This window comes from Pararge aegeria, chromosome 22, assembly GCF_905163445.1.
Source record: "Pararge aegeria chromosome 22, ilParAegt1.1, whole genome shotgun sequence".
In the NCBI taxonomy this organism is placed as follows: domain Eukaryota; kingdom Metazoa; phylum Arthropoda; class Insecta; order Lepidoptera; family Nymphalidae; genus Pararge; species Pararge aegeria.
In genome coordinates, this window is record NC_053201.1 from 12,783,161 (window position 1) to 12,800,846 (window position 17,686).

Genomic DNA, 17,686 nt, shown 5'->3' on the forward strand with positions numbered 1-17,686 from the left:
TTTTCCAGTGTCTGGGGGTTTATCTGTATTTATTCATAAAAATATTCATCAGTCATCTTTAGTACGCATAACACAAGCTACGCTAACTTTGGTGCTAGATGGCGTTGTGTGTATTGTCGTAGTATATTTATTTATTTATTATTTATTAAAAGTGAAGGAAAACATCGTGAGGAAACCCGCATGAGTTATCCACAATGTTCTCAAAGGTGTGTGGAGTCCACCAATCCGCACTGAGTCAGCGTGGTGGACTACGGCCTTAACCCCTTCTCATTGTGGAAGGAGACCCGTGCTCTGTAGTAGCCGGTTGACTTGATGATGATGATGTTTCCTATATTATTTGTAAACTGGTACCATCTTTTGTTTTTTTTATTTCCTGTCTCGAATAGCTATAAATTTTGTAAACAGTGCTGATAAAATCTGACCAAGTTAAATTAGAGGAATGGGTTATATAAATGCCATCTTAAATATATTTTACAATCGGGTAAGATTGCGGACAAAGACGTAACTTATAATGGAATTGAAAAAAAAAATCTTGTATTTTTTGTATTACACGTATGTTACTTTTGAGTAAATTGAATTTGGGATTATTTGTTCTTGATTGAATTATCGCTAAGCAATATCATAACTTAGTAGTAAAGTTTATTTACAAAATTTGTAACATTTAGGGGACTATTTATTTATTTATTTATTTTCTTTATTTGCACACAGAAGAAGAATAAAAAAAACAGACCGAAGTTACATAGTTTACTATAAAAAAAATTTAAGAGCTGGCATGTCTGAAAATAGTGCTATCTTTGTCACATAGTAAATAGTTTGAGAGAGATTCCTTTTGCACCTGTCAATTTAGTTTAGTTTATTGATTTGTATACAAAAGAATCGGCACAATTGTCTATAGATAACATAAATCTCTATAAATGTCTTTGTGTACATAAAAGCGAAACACACGAGTTGTAATTTGGTACATAGTTTACCGATCTTGTACCATAGAGGTGCACCAAAATAAGATTTTTATAAAAATCAGCTTTTGTGTGTTCTTATAATGACTAGTGTTTAATATATAAAAAAAAAATTAAAAGGTCCATCCTCACTTATCAGTGTCAGGGCTCCGTGACACCGTGCTAACAGTCAGGCGATGTTATCTATTATTTATTTGTAATCACATATAATATAGTATAATATAGGTTTTGTCAAAATAAGGGCGTGTGCGATATGCACGGTCTTACTTGGCCGACCTTATGTTATAGTCGTAAAAATGTAATAGGCCCGTTTTGACATTTGTCATCGCGACGTAACTAATTATGGAACCATAAGACTCTGTACTCGATACTCACGATAAATCAATTCAAGTTTGTATCAGTACTTGATTGATATTATTATGTATTGTAAAGTGTTCGTTCGTTCAAAGTATTCCTTTAACTTCACAACCAATACGCTTGACTGGCTGTTGATTATACGTCCACTTTTCAACATGTTGAAACAGAGTTAGTACTATATAACAACAAACACAAAAATCGAGTCAAATCACTATGTTTAAATTAATGTCCAAAATAGAAGAGCCATAGTTAACGTAATAGTAAACAATATATATCAAACTTAAAAGAGCGCACAGTCAACTTTACAAGATGAGGAACGAAAAACTGCGCAGTGCGCGCGGGGACGCTTCAGTCATGTGCCGCTTGGTCAGATACATCATCTCAGACTCATTATTTAGAACCCATTTTGAGAACCAAGCTCATTCTTTGCAGTAAAGATAACTACACAATATTTAATTTCGATATTCAGTAAAAAAATGGTTACAGCTCTAGTATAAAAAAAAAAGACTGAGAATGTAACTGTTTTCGGAACGTTCCGCAACAATTATAAATTGCATGCTACTATGAAGTAAGCGCAAAAAGAATACTCGCGATATGTTCTTTCATATTATTTAACGTCCCAATAAAATTTACGTATTTTTTAAAACACTGTATGTAATTGATTTTAATTTTTTTGTTTCTTTCAGTTTCGTTCCAAGTTACATTCTATGGTCTTGCACAAATGTCAAAACGGGCCTATTACATTTTTCCGACTATAGTTATTGAATAACATTGGATTCATTTAAACGATATATCTTAAGGTATTTCTGCCCGCCCTAAGGCTAAGATCTATAAAGCTCACTTATCTTATCTCAGGACTTTTGAAACGGTTTCGAAAGACAAAAAACAAACTTTTGTGTATTTATGAAAAAGTAGTTTCTATAGATCTACGTCTTAGATCGCACGTACTGCACATCCGGAATAGAGAATGTCCGCTTGACACGGTTTATATTCGATACTATATGCATTTAATACAAACCAAAGTCATACTAAAAGTTATAACGACTAGAACATGCCGACTAATAACCCGATTTGTAGTCAAATATGTGCACTTGCGATAGTTTAATTTGAAGCAATGTATGCAAGCAATTTTTTAGAGCCCTGATGAAACCACCGGCTGATATGTTTGGATAGACCTTAACTGTTTCTATCCTCTATTTTTTGTAACCTTCCTTACTTATAATGTAAAAAAAAATATTTTCATTACTTTTAGTGTAAAATATGTTTATAGTAACAGAAAAAAACCCAGTGTGATAAAATAAATAGAAATATTTCCTCTATGTACCTTCGTTTATTAGGTATGTATGTTTTTATTATTGTAACAGGATACTTTACACTAAAAAGTAATAAAAGTATTGGTTAAATTGTAAGACAGGTAAGATAAATGTAATATATGTATAGATAATGGATGTTTAAAAGGTGATTGGAACCTACGAGTATAATATACAGGACTCCATGAAATCCTGTCCTGTACTTAAACATAAAGTAAAGAATTATTGAACTTAAATTTTGGTTTCCTTTGAAACCATGATAACTTCGGGTGCGTGGTGTGTGATTTACTACCTACGTTCACTTATTCGACCGCGCGAAAGTTTACTGCGATTTGTACGAAATCGGAAAAGCGCCATCTAGTGGTAGAAAATCTCACACCAGTTACCCTGATTATATGCTATTATAACGAATTTTAGTACCTAAAACTTTGCGGTGAAATATGCTTTCTTAAGCAGAGTATTAAAATTTAGTGCCATTACACTAAAACCTTTGGATGGAGATATCTATAGACAGCTGGTTGCCATGGCGAATTGATCTAATAGCTCTAGCTTTGACACTTTTTATTGTTTTTGTTTGTTTCTAAAATATGGGCTGGAAATGTCTGAAAATATTTCCATTGTGTAACAGATTTTTATTCCAATACAAGTCGTCTCTTGACTGCAATCTCACCTGGTGGTATGTGATGAAGCAGTTTAAGATGGTAGCGGGCGAATCTGTTATGGGTATTTATAACTTTATTGCATAATAAAGGAAATACACACAGGAAAACTTACATTAACATAAATTATATGCAAAAGGCGGCCTTATCACTAAAAGTGATCTCTTCCAGGCTACCTTAACTAATGGAATAAGGCAATGAAGGACGGGTATTTAATAGGGAGTATATCAAACCCCAATCGTTTTCTACGCAACTTCATACCGGAACACCAAATCGCTTAGCGGCACGTCTTTATAGGTAGTGTGGTAACCAGCCACGGCCGAAGCCACCAGACCAGACCAGAGAAAATTAAGAAATTATAAAATCCAAAATTGAATCCGGGACCTCGTAACTTAAAACCCCAGTCTTCAAATTTGATTCTTACCCCTATTTATATTTATTTTTAGTTCATAGCATATATTCCATACATGTTATCCATGTTGTCTGTAGACATCTCTGTCTGTATATGTTATAACCATTTTTGTTCGGGTAAAAAGAATATAAATATTTTTGTTTATAAATGTTGTATGAATAATTATTATTGTACATATTATACTACATACTTAAAAAATTGATAATTATTGTGTAAATGTAAGACAAAACTTTATTAAATTCTTGGTTATTACAAGCCTGGTGTTTTTTATTCGTGTCTCATTTATTCATTTCAGTTATCACCTGTTCCCCGAAATTTCACCCGTGCCAATTAAATGTCGTAATTTAATTTTACATTTACCCATTTTGTGACAGAGCCCGTCTGGGGAGTTAGTATAAGAGTGTTATGTAAGGCAATAAGGGCATCATTTGGACGGACACTTACATGGGCTACTTTTTATTTCAAGAAAAAAAAAAAAACGGTTTCTACGGCATATGTAAAAAAACGTATAAACGCGGGTAACAGCTGGTGTCAGTTTATAGAAGACAGAATACATTCCGAAATAACAGAATACGTGAAAAGCGACTTCAGCACTAACGGTGATCTCTCCTTTTTATGATCATCATAATCTAGTGACGGCCGAGTGACGCAGTGGGCAGCGACCCTGCTTTCTGAGTCCAAGGTGGTGGGTTCGATTCCCACAAATGGAAAATGTTTGTGTGATGAACATGAATGTTTTCCAGTGTCTGGGTGTTTATCTGTATATTATTTATGTGTATTATATTCAAAAAAAAATATTCATCAGCTAGGTATCTTAGTACCCATAACACAAGTTAACGCTTACTTTGGTGCTAGATGGCGATGTGTGTTTTGTCGTAGTATATTTATTTATTTATTTATCATCAATCCATTACCGGCCAACAACGGCACAGGTTTTACTCTCAGAATGAGTAGGGGTCACTACGACCTCATTCTGAGTTTCCCACCACCCATACCCAGTGCGTATTTGTAAATTTTACACGCACTTGAAATCATTATGAAGGACTGTGGCATGCAGTTTCCTCACGATGTTTTCCTTCACCGCGAAACCGTGTGATATTTAATTTCATAAATTAAAAACGCACATAACTCCCGAAGTTACAGGTGCGTGCCTAAGATCGAACTCTGTCCTCACAGAAACCACCCACTGGGCTACTACCTATTATTTCATGATGAATAATATACTTTTCATACTTCGTCTACGTGGACTCTAGATTTGGGATCAAAATAGGTCGTTTATTCCTGTGGGTACTTTTCAGAGGTAAATGACCTAAAGAAAACACGAATTTTTTTTCCATAGCATTTTATATTACAAATAAGGGTAGACAAGAAAATCTTGCGTTATTAAAGATTTGAGACCATCTGAACTTATTTCTAATATTAAGGTTAATAAAAGTGACAAAGTTACATCCATTTTGACTTTAGCTGAATTTTCAAAAAAAAACCTTTTACAAAGTTTAAAAAGAATGCCAGATGTGAGATTTTCACCTTGCGAGAAAGTTAAGTAAGTACGAGTTGTATTGAAACTAAGAGTTCTAGCTACAATACTTGTAAACCGTATTATTAGATTAAACGTACAACATTTGAGATATAAACTATTGTTTCAAGGAAGTATTTTTTTTTATTTCACTACATGTTTAGCCCTTGGCTGCTATCTCACCTGGTGTTAAGTGATGATGCAGTCTAAGATGGCTAAACCCTGACCCCTAGATTGAATCTGAGCCTTAACACAGAAAGCATCTCAACGATACACTTGCACCTTTTTTAATAACATGTTATTATTCCTGAAGACTAACAATTTTAATGTTGGTAAACATCAGAAAAGAAATAACACTTAGTTTAGGCTGACATCTATAAAGCAAACTAAACACTATTATAACCAACATTGAGCTCAAAACAGGTTCTCATGTTCAGTTTTAAGCCATGTCAATTTATATTAGGTCCTTACATATGAAATTGGCGTTTTATCGTACTGGCCGCTTTGATCTCAAATATCTCATCTTTGGTTAAGAATTCCAATTTCAAATGTATACAGCTTATTACTCATGCTTTTGTGGTTTTGAAAACTAATTCACTTTGTTTTTTCCTTTTTATCAATCAGTTTACAAAATGGAAAACTTGAAGTGCTGCAGAAACGGCTAGAAGGATTAATGACCGTGAATGTTCAAAAGTTTTCGTTCTGGTAACTTCGCAGTGCAGAACAAGCCCCGTAGACGGCCGGACACCAAAGTAGATTATGAAGAATTGAAGGCTATGTGGAAGCTAATCCATCGCAAATCAGGTCCGAAACTTAAAACGCAATTAACTTAGAAGAGTAAGAGGTCCGTGCAGGGATTCGAACTCCCCCGAAAGTGAAGTTGAAGTCCTATTCACAAGGCTATCACCACTTCCTTTTCACATGTCAACTTCTAATTAACCATCTTTCACAGAGGTTCACAGAGGCTTATTTTTCTTACTCCAATGCTAAAATGCTTCATAGATATCAACCAGATATAAAAACAACTAACTTGCTTGTCCAACTAAGCTACTTAAATACTCCATTCATCAACATATTCATATCAATGAACATGTCATTATCGTCGCTTTCTTCATCATCTTCTTCCATGTTGAAATCCATGTCAATATCTCGATCTATAAATGATAAAAATATTATCAATTAAAATAAGAAAAATGGGTATAAAAGAGTGTTGAGAAACAATAAAATGCACGCCTCATAATCTCATTCATTACAATAAAATTGAGATAACAGTCAAAACCGTTTATGGCGACATCGATTAGAACAACATGCCGGTTAAATAGACCAAAATCAAAGGTCCCGGCTGAATGCTATATGACCGCCTTATCGGAAAACATTGGTTTTTTCGACATTGTTTCTACGACATACCGCATTAAGCGACCTCAATTGGTTAATGTTTTCGGAAAATGATATCTGTAGAACGACCGGTTAAGCTGTATTGTAAACAATTTGAATAGGTAACCGTATCCACATCTGGCACAGTATAATGGTCAATGGCTATTATAAATTCAAAAAAAAAATCTTTATTCATGTAGGCCTATCACAGGCACTTATGAAGCGTTCATACATATTTGTTTACATAATTGCCAACTTAAATCTAAAGCTACGAGGGTTCCAAACGCGCCCTGGTCTAAGAAGAGCCCACAACAAACTTAGCCGGGTAAAAGTAAACAAAGTTAAGGGTCTTTTATAATTCTTAGAAACAAAGCACATGCATGCCGTAGCCTCAAGGCCCGCTTTGTCGTATCTCTTAAGTCAGTTTGTTACTTATCTTTACACAAGACGCACCAAAACATATTGTTGAGTTAACTGTAAAAATTGTAACATGTCGCAAAAAAGAAAACAAATCAATATCGAAGAAAAATCGCGTATTACATACATGTATTATCTTTCCTATTAATACCCGTCACCGGTTGTTACAACTATCGGTTTTTACGACTAAATATGAGTATGTTTCGATGTCGTTATAACAGATTTTGACTGTATTTGTAAATAATAATCTCAAAATACTGATGCCAATAAAAAAACCAACTCGATAAGTGAAGTATTTCGCTCGCTATCGTGACCACAAGATATGGGATCCGCACATACAGACACACGGACGTGCAAGACAGAACTTTTATAAACAAATTTTTTCATTAGTTTAAATAATGAAAAGAGATTAAAAAATATCATGAGTGTTAAAAATAGTGTTTTTTCCCAACATTTGTCTATATATATTCACTTATAAAAGCAATAAGGAATAAAAAAAGTGAAACTTTAATTTGGAGAATAACTTGTTGTGAGTAAACTGACAGTTATACCCACCTCAACGCTTCGCTTATGAGGCGTGCAATAAATTACATTTCTTTCAAGTAGGCCTAATGTATAAACACTTTAAACACAAGTCTGTCTGTTTATAATAACAAAGGTACTTTGAAGAAGCTTATTATACATTTAAAAAAATCATAAATATGCATCAAATCAGATGCATATGCAGTATACACGCATTTATGCATGATACATGGGGGAATCTCCAACAATTGGGCCTGAATTCCTAAATGTATTAAATTCCTAATGTTATTATAACTGATAGTAAGTGGAAAACCATCATCTGCAATGCAAAGAACACAGCACTTACTCTGCAAAGTGATGCCCTGTGCCCATCAACCTGAGGTGGAGGTGTAATCCTCATGAGCCTGTAACTAAACCAGCAACCAGACTTCAAACCGGAACACAGCATTTTGACAATGCTGCTTAGCGGCAAGATATATATATATATATATATATAGCATAGTGCTTCCCTGGACAAGCTCTGTCAAAAACAGCTCTACTACTAGTATGTGTGTATTATAGCTTGGATGGCTGGATCCAGACAAGCAAAGAAGTTCATTTTACAGAGGAGAATGCCCTTGGAGAGGAGAAAACTACAAAATGTCACTACAATAGAATAAATCGTAATAATGGTGTAGCAGAGCAACGTGATGTCTACCTAAGATCTCTAGCCAATTTCAAAATTTTCCATAGTTTCGCTCCATCTATTGACTTAACTGAGTTAAGTCAACGTTGCTTACCTAGCGCAATAGTTTAATTTTTTGTGTATGAATGACTAAGTTCTATTCCACCAGGGCGCGTTTGGAACAAACGTTACTTAAGAGTCTGGTTTTTATTATCACCTCACAATGTAAAAAAAATGTATGCCATAAGAGCTTTTGAACCTTTTTCAATAAAGACGTTTATATTTGTGTAAATTATAGGTACTTAAGAAAACCTAAGATTCTTGTAAAAAGTCCAGAAGTCCTTAGGAACCTGGGTGGGATGCTAGGCTCCTGAAACAATCTTTGATGGCTGGATTACCTATCAATAGCGAGAAATTTCAACTTACAACAAGCAACTTGCTAACGTGCGGAAACTGCCCAGAGCAAAAAGAAAATGCAAAAAATCCAACTTACTAAAGCCAGGATTAGTGACAACCAAATCCAACTCCTCCTCATAACAAGTAGCATCATCAAGTTTTTTCTCTACAAACTCATTCTGCGGTCTGCTGCTCTTCACTGAGGCATTCTGCATCAAGTTGATCACAGATGTAGAGGCCATGGGTTCTGGTTGCACTTGGATTTGGACTTGAGGTGTTGCTGGGATTTTCCTACTGGATCCTGGTTTGAGTTTAGCTTTTAAATTCTCCAAGTGGAGTCTTTCTATCTGAAAAACAAAAAGAACAATGCAACAATTTATTGATTTATGTATTGTAACTGTTTGTTGTTACCTATGTTGTCCTAAGATTGCTATATAGCAATAAAATTGCCTTGTCTTTTGTACTCTGCTACAATTTTTTGGTAGCATTACTTAGCAAACTTTGACTTTGACTTTGACTTTACGTTTTACTACTGTCAATTCTACGAATCCCACGGGATTTGTAAAAACTTCCCCTTGGCCATATTATTGAATCAACCATCGCCAAGTATTTTGAACAGAGATAACTTGGCAACTTCTAGGTACAATTAACAATGTTTCAGTTGGAAGGAAAGTTCTTGTTGGAATTAGGCTCACCTGTAAACAGTTCCGTTGATTTTTTATCTTAGCAAGTGTTTCTACTATCCATTTTTCTTCGGCCAAGAGCTGAAACTCCTCGGACATACGCTGTCCCAATCCCAGCCTTTGATAGTCATTTCTATGAGCCATAATAAAAGGACACAGTTCCAATAAAACTTAACTAAACCCCTTTCCTAGGTTGTGTATTAATTTTATGTAATACATTCAATGGAAAAATTTAAATTTAAATATCTAGTAAAGTAAAATGTAAATACAAAATACAGACAACATTACCAGAATTGGTTGTTTAATATTTTTCCGTATTTTCGTTTTTCTCGCAGGTCACAGAATCAACAGATTTTGTAGGCTTACCGCTGACAGTAAATTATCGATATTTTTAGACGATATTTATTGATTACACATCAGTATTTCGATATAAAATATTAGGTATCGGGAAAGTTATAAATAAGATATAATATTTCTAAGACGTGTGTTATTTTGGAAATTTCCTTTAGAGTTTCATGAAAAAATATTACAGTGCATTTAAAATTTTATAGAATAACTTAAGAGACTGCATAGATTTTTGTCTGTTGAATAATTGGGGGTAGTCATAAAAACATTGTAATAAGTATTTTTAATAACGGTTAAGATTTAGTCTCCGTCATCATTCGTTAGTCACCCCAGCTAATCATCACTGCTACCCGCACAAGCTAAGCCAACGTAAGAAAGAAAAATGAATTCGAATTATAGACTTTCTAGTTCAGATTACTCTGATTCGGACACTGAAAACGAATTCGATATTTGTTGTGCGGGAGGATCGTGCTCACGAGGTTCTGGCGCATGCTCAAGAGAATCAGGCCCATGTGCACTGTTGACAGGCTCTAGTGGCCTGCCGTTCGATCCTACATCAATCGAAAACGTTATTTTGTCCATCAGCGACCAATTCAATTTTCGGGTTCTTCTAAACGATAGCAGAGCACAGAAGGCGGTTCTCATAACTGCTGGGCTAACGTTGGCTGGCAGTCTAATTGGCAAGCATTATGGAGGAAAAGCTGGTGCGGCTGTGGGTGGTGCGATCGGCGGAGTTTGCGGGCTCGGAGTTGTTGGTAAGAATTATATAATAATAACGTTGCAAAAAAAAATAGCATTGGTGGGATTTAAGACCTCAAATTTTATAGGCCCATAATTAATTTATAAATGGGTTATTCTGCTTAAAATAAAATATCAATATTATTTGTCTGCGTGTGTGTATGTCTCTGTGTATGCGTTAGTGTGTGCGTCTACCTTTGGCATTGTAGCTCCCAAATGGCTGTTTTAATTTACTTGTTTGTTAACTTGAATTAGTCAGGAGTGTTTTTAGCTAGCTTCTTAGCATGCTTGATGAAAATCGATCTAAGATGGCCACCATCACAAAATGGCGGATTACATATTTTTTCACAACTCCTTCAATATGACTATTAAATGAATGGGCTTGACTAGTACTGAACACTATAAGTTCACAATGATAATGTCAGGGGCTTTTATATTACATTTTAAATGGATGTACCTTTAACAGAATCTGTACTAGAAGGTATCAACTATTTCATAATTTGTTTTGTGCATCAGCTAAGAGTATTTAAAAATAAAATCTACAACTGTCTTAATAGCAAATATCTTTCTTAATATTGAGATTCAAACCTCATGGTATTATTTCACTTATATTTTTTTACTAATACAATTTCTTTGTTGCAGTTGTATCAATGCGCGATATTTGGCAAGATGTAAAAGGAAAGCTATGGGAATTGTTTGATATAGTATACGATTACCTAGCTGGACTGGGTATCGAGGATTATGAAATGGCTGCCAAGTTCCTAGTCCAAAACAGTGGCCAGAGCTCGCAACTAGCCATGGTTATTTTGCAGTACACTTCAAGTGCCCTTGGAAAAAAAATATTATCCACGTTAACTGCTTTATGAAGACATTTATTTTCATGTACCTATGACGAAAGTTTGACCAATTTTTACTTTTAAATTTACAGACAATTACTAGATTTCTAGACTGTAACTATACACTATTTACGAGACTTTGAAACATGACTAATGACTATACCTATTAGATTAGAAAAAATAAATTTAAATTATTTATTTAGGGTAAGATGCATGTTTACACAGTAATAATTTGTAATTTGTAATTTGTTTATTTGCTTCACCAGCATACAACGGTTCCATAATAATTTTCTTTTCTTATTTCCGTTCTGTTTTCTCTTCAATAACTGTTCAAATGATTGTTTAACTGTCTACTTGCTTCTATGCTTTTATTTATTTATGCGGAATTTAAAAAATAACCTATTATTATTTTATGATGTATTTTAGGCTTGGAAAATATTTTTATATTTATGCTTAATAATAATAATTTTATTTATTTAGCAACTAGGGCTTAATTGTATTAGTAAAAATTAACAAAAACAAAACATAATCGGTGTCGTACATTTTGCATTAGTATTATTTAGAAATTATATTGTATTGAATTATATTAAGAAATCCAATAAATTATGTGTGCAAACCATCCATAAGTTTGATTTTATAAGATTGCCTCTTTTGTTTTATTTTATTTATCAGGACAACAGTCATTCATGCACAAGAATAACAAAATAGCTAAAAAATTAGACAGCACTAGCAAAAGATCCATATAATTGTCCACAAATTATTAAAATTATATTGAATAAAAATGGCTGTACAAAAGTAATTATAACAATAAATAAACAATTCATAACTCTCAAACTCTAACCTCCAAGCTTGGAATTGCAGTAACTTTGTTTCACCTTAACTCCTTAATTGTAGACAGACTTCCTAGTACAATGAATATATTAACTAATTAAATAAAAATCAGATCTAAAAGTAATTCTATTCCCACAGAGAAAACAGTGAAAAAGACAACACTATCTGTAATGTTAGTGTTTTAGACACCAATTTATTGTTCTTAGGTTCTATCTGTAATGTTAGTGTTTTAGACACCAATTTATTGTTCTTAGGTTCTACCACTCACCTATATACTGATTATAGTAGGTATATATTATATAATAAAGGTCAGTGGATGCTACAAATTTGAAAACTAAACTCAATTAGCAAGCCTAGATGTCACTAACGTACGACGTGTATTACGTTAGTGCTAGATGTAGTGCCATCCTTTTCAATACCTAAGTTTTTAAGAGATTGCAATTTAGTTTAGTTTAGATATTTGTGTACAACAGAATGGGCTACATTGTTAATTTATCTGAAAGTTTGTAACATTATTATTTAAAAACTTGTAACAACAAAAATCTGTTGGCTATATAATATGGGCATAGTGTTGTACACTATGCCCATATTATATTTGGATTTTACAGATAAAGAATATCAATAAGTTGAAGCCCAGAGCCAATAAGCTAGTTTTAAAAACATAATAACAGTGATTTTGACAATTGGCAGACAACTCACAACAGCTGTTTTTTATTTTTCAGTCTGCGCATCTGTTTTGTTTTGTAAATACTGATTTTAGATTTCAAACGTAATAACGAACAAAGTAATAAATAACGTGCGAATACTTTTACAAAACATAGAATTGTGCTTGTATGTTATAACTTACCAAAATGTCCTTGCCTATTGAAACGACATCGACAACTTGTTTGTCGACAAAAAATAACTTTGATTTAAGATGGATTGAGCAAATTATACTGGAATTAGGTAAGTTATAGTTTTTGCGTTCTTTGGTCATATGCGTAGCATAAGGTCGAAACTAACAGAATTAACAATCCATTGCTGGCAACAAACGATTTGGTGCCATTCTTGATTTCGGCATGAGATCAAAGTCTTAATTCGTAGGGTTGCCGCATTTTTTTAAAAACTAAATCCTAAGTAATGATAGAATGTGAAAGTAAGATTTTGATTAGGGTTTTGAAATAATTCATAGTTAAATGTTTCCCCAAAAAACATCCTGTAAAGTAAGTTTCAATTTTCAGCAGCAGCAACTCTCCCGTTTATATCATTATGATATGTACAACGAGCAATGCAACGAGTCTTATGAGGCAGTTTAATTCTATGGAATTTCATGAAGTAAACTTAATATGAATATAATATCCTAGTTGAATGGATATAATTTGAATATTTTTAACTTAAAATAAACTATGGTAGTAAATCAAATTGAATTGTAAGCCTTAAATATATATGTTAATATTAACGTAGGTACTAATATCAATTATTTACATTAACGCTAGACTTCTGTCTGGGATCACTTTGCGAAGTCTGAGGTCCTGGGAATTGGGATAAAATTTCAAAATTTTCTCTGGCCTGGTCTGGTGATAGACATTGGCAGTGACTAGTCACCACCTTATCAACAAAGACTTAGTGCCTGGGATTAAGCATTCTGGAACAATGCTACATAGAAAACAATTAAGGGTTTTTATTAAATTGGATAACCCTGTAAAGGTTAACTGGGTACCACAATTTTTTTGTTTTTTTTTTCTACTCTTTATGCCCATTTGTGAAAGCCTCCTCCTATTTTTTCCAATCTTGCTTGCCTTGCCTATGTCCTTCTTACTTCAGCTGTAATTTTGTCTTCCCATTTTTTGAATTCCTCATATCTTTTTCTCTGGGGTACCACAAACTAACTACTGTGCTCCATTTAACCTCAACCTAAATGTGTGTTACTCAAGGAGTTTAGTTTTTAACCTCTTGCATTCTAGTGGCTTTTCTGAGATTAGCATGAGGAAGACTGCCTGCTCTTATCTAACATGGTTCATGCAATATAATAATCTCTATCAAAGGTATAAAACCAATTATTAAAATACACAGAGATGAATGCTAATCGCTTTGCGGCACGTCTTTATCTATAGGGTGGTAACTAGCCACAGCCAAAGCCTTCTGCCCGACCAGACCAGAGAAACATTTGAAACTATAAATACCCAAATTGCCATGAGGTCATCAAATGTTATAGGTCAGATAATTTTTCTTGTTCACAGCCGACGCATTTGACATACAAGTGGTATGGGACAGGGAGACAACTATATTGACAGGCACTCTTGCCCTCGTGGGAGTTGCAGTGGGTGGATATGCTGGAGGGCGTATGGGTGCTGCATTGGGAGCCGGCATTGGCGGAGCGGCTGGGTTCGGTGTATCAAGTGAGTTGAATAGATCATTTATTTTAATATCTTTCTTCTTAAATTAATTGTCGATGGTAAGTGGAAAACTATCGCCTATGAACATAGCAACAGTGCATAGGAAATGCAGTGGCGTGCACTCCATACATGCACAAGAGCACTGCCTACCCTAAAATTGCTATAAAACTCGTGTAGGGGGAAAAAAAAGGAGAATTCTTGCCCTTTTTATGCAATTGACCTGCTGAATGCATACCCATGCACCTTTGAGAACATTATGGACAACTCTCAGGTATGCAGGTTACCTCACGATGTTTTCCTTCACCGTTGAAGCAAGTGATATTTTAATTGCTTAAAACGCACATAACTTGTTGTACGCACATAAAGTTGAGGTGCGGGCTGGGATTCGAACTCATCCCTCCGAAAGTGAAGTCGAAGTCCTTCACACTGGTCTACCACTTACTAATATTGTATTGTATTTAGATGGCGCTATTTCAAATCTCGCAAAATAACTTCAGTTTGTGTTGGATTTATTTCTCCTGGACACAGATAGGATACTTTCTAGCTCAGGGAAATCTATAATACCATTATATACAGGTCTTTAAGTGGCATCAACGAAGTTTATATAGTATATTGTAGTAGGGTATATGTATATATACATTTAAAAAATGTGTAAAAACGCATCTAGTACAGCAAGGTTACTATACATTTGATGAATTCCTCAATGACAAGGTAGATTGGAAGCAGCCAGCCTCGCTCTCATCTCCCGCAAGATAGCAAAATGATTGTAAATGTTGATGTTGGAAAAGAGCAACTACTGAGTTTCTTGCCGGCTCTTCTCGGTAGAATCTTCTTTCCGAACCGGTGGTAGAGCCACTACAAACATACATACTTGACGTTTCAAAAGTGCTTATAAAGTAGGCCTACTTGAAATAAATGAATTTGAATTTATTATAGTAGGGTACTGAGTGACTACACTCCTAGTGTAGTCGGGCATGTCAACTTGCTGACATCCTCGAGAATTTCGTCCTACAATAAAAAAAAAAGTGGAATAGGGTTGATAATAAAACCAATTCCTTGCTAATTACAGCGATGGTGTCTCTTAGTAAAATCTGGGAGACTGTGAAAGAGAAACTGGCGGAGCTTTCATACATTGTGCTCAACTACCTGAGGAGACTGGACCCCGTGGACTACGTGCGTGCAGCCAGCATCCTCATGGCATGCATGAACAGCAAGCGTGAGCTCGTCATGACGATATTAGACTTCGTAGCTCATAAACTGGGGCGGGAAGTTGTGTCGAGTATTACCGCGGCGTAGTTAACAGTTACCGATTAAAGTATTCAAACGTTTGGTGCTTAGATACATTTTAGGTTGTTTTAAATCATAACACATATCTTTGAGTTATTCACATTACACGGTGACAAATTCTATGTTATTTCACCTCCTCTCATTCGGGCTAGCATGCCAACCAACGAGAAAATTATGTCTACCCTATTTATCGCTATAAAAAAAAATACGAGGTAGAGATAAATAATAAAATATGGTAATGTTACTTTTTCTTGGTTGTAGATTAATCGTTTTGATTGAAAAAAAGAAAAATTAAAAAAAATACATGTAAATTCTGTTGTACATTAATCTTTTAACAAAACTAAATTGATAGCTCTTATATAGTAGTAGTAGTAGAGCCCGACCCATTACATGTAAAAGTGAGTTAGATTTGGCAATTTAGAGTCTAGAGATTTTTGTACAGCAAAATTGGCCCCATAGTAACATTTTAAATGTCGATGGTTGTGAAAATTTCTAATCGTGTAGTCAAGTAACTATTTAACAGATTTATGAAAATCATGGCGCCAAATCTTTAAACTAAAATGATAAATCTATAAAAGTACTATCCTTTTCAATTAAGAACACAAGAAAGGAATGATTTTAGAAAAAAAAAATACGTTGTGGCATAAGTGATTACACAGAACTAAACACTCTAAGTTCTAAACATAAAAAAACTCTCATCTGTGATTTGTGTGAGGGTGTTTTTAGCTCCGCGCTGGGCATCTAGTTGGGTAGGTAAACATGAGCGCACGAGATAATTTGGTCCTATTTTCTCGTCTTATCTCATAAAAAGAGGACGATATATTGGTCGACATAGATATTTCGTGGGGCGCATGTTAGCCCTGCAGGGATGTTTTCGAGCTGTCAATTTCGTTTAGAGAATTATTTACAACAGAATTGGCACCATTGACTAACAAAGTTAAGGGTTTTGCTACTAACATACACAACTACCAAAGAGTATTTGGCCTTTGCACTTTGTGCGCTATTAAAAAAGTATTTTTCTATGTGTTGTATTTGCACTTTAAAATGAGATTACTTAGTCATTAAAATGTATTTTTATAATAGTTTTTATTTTTTAATTTTTTTATTGCTCAATTAGTGTAGGGCCAGCGCACACTAAGCTTGCGGATTTATTTCACGCTTTCTTTACCACTTTCCCCATAGGCATTGATGGGAGGAAAGAAAGATTGCTAAAGTCACATTTAATTTTAATTTGCTTAATGTATTTTTGTATTCGCGTGTAAAACTTTTTATCGCCGCTAACTAGTCGTTTGATTTTTGACGTTGGATGGCTTTGATGCTTTGACCGCGAATGAAATGTTGTCCATTCACTATAACTTGTCCCCTTTGTAATATAGGGGACTAGTAATCTGGGATTGGATAATTGGTGGGACCTTGTTGGAATACGAAAATATATACTGAATATCGCTTGTTAAATTCAGTTAAATTATACCGTCTATAAAACCATGCGTCCGTCTGGTGCTCTTTTTATGTTTTAGCACCTAAAACAACTCATAGTTGGTGCCACTTTTTGTTATAAATGACCCTGTCCATACACAATGTAATACAAAAATATTTCGTCCAAATAAAATTAAGATAGAGCAATAAGGTTTTTTTACTATGATACGCTGGCCCTTAGTTTATAAGGTGCTGACATATCACAGATCTGTTTGAAATAAAAGTATTATTTAAAAAATGAGTTTTTTTAATTATTAGTTATCCTATCCGAATGGCATTACTGATTCCCTAACATTGTATAGCTGGTGAATACATAATATTAAAAGAAGCAGACAAAACATTGCGTAAGTATATATAAGCCACGTTACAATAGAACCGGTGTGTCCAAAGCAAGTAATGTTAAAAAGCTGAGTGCATAGGTACCAAAATGAAAAATCAGTTCAGTAGTTTCGGAGTTTATCTATTATAAGCAAACATATTTATCTCTTAGTAATAGTAGACTTGAATAAAATAATTTTAAGTGGACTTCAGA

At 34.3% G+C, this 17,686-nt stretch overlaps 3 protein-coding genes across 3 annotated transcripts; 2 read left to right on the plus strand and 1 right to left on the minus strand.

Annotated features, from left to right (window-relative positions):
• Nucleotides 1–5,019: 5,019 nt before the first annotated feature.
• LOC120633636 lies at nucleotides 5,020–9,506 on the minus strand. The gene is made up of 3 exons (XM_039903915.1): nucleotides 9,279–9,506; nucleotides 8,681–8,930; nucleotides 5,020–6,364 (listed from the first exon to the last, which is right to left on the minus strand). Exons 1-3 carry the CDS (start codon nucleotides 9,408–9,410, stop codon nucleotides 6,258–6,260), a joined length of 489 nt encoding a protein of 162 aa, XP_039759849.1. The 5' UTR covers nucleotides 9,411–9,506; the 3' UTR covers nucleotides 5,020–6,257.
• A 394-nt stretch (nucleotides 9,507–9,900) lies between these two features.
• LOC120633635 lies at nucleotides 9,901–11,281 on the plus strand. The gene is made up of 2 exons (XM_039903914.1): nucleotides 9,901–10,366; nucleotides 10,992–11,281. The coding sequence occupies exons 1-2, from the start codon at nucleotides 9,994–9,996 to the stop codon at nucleotides 11,213–11,215; spliced, it is 597 nt and encodes a 198-aa protein (XP_039759848.1). The 5' UTR covers nucleotides 9,901–9,993; the 3' UTR covers nucleotides 11,216–11,281.
• A 1,393-nt stretch (nucleotides 11,282–12,674) lies between these two features.
• Nucleotides 12,675–17,381, plus strand: LOC120633637. Its single transcript, XM_039903916.1, has 3 exons — nucleotides 12,675–12,961; nucleotides 14,236–14,394; nucleotides 15,461–17,381. The coding sequence occupies exons 1-3, from the start codon at nucleotides 12,868–12,870 to the stop codon at nucleotides 15,685–15,687; spliced, it is 480 nt and encodes a 159-aa protein (XP_039759850.1). The 5' UTR covers nucleotides 12,675–12,867; the 3' UTR covers nucleotides 15,688–17,381.
• Nucleotides 17,382–17,686: the final 305 nt, after the last annotated feature.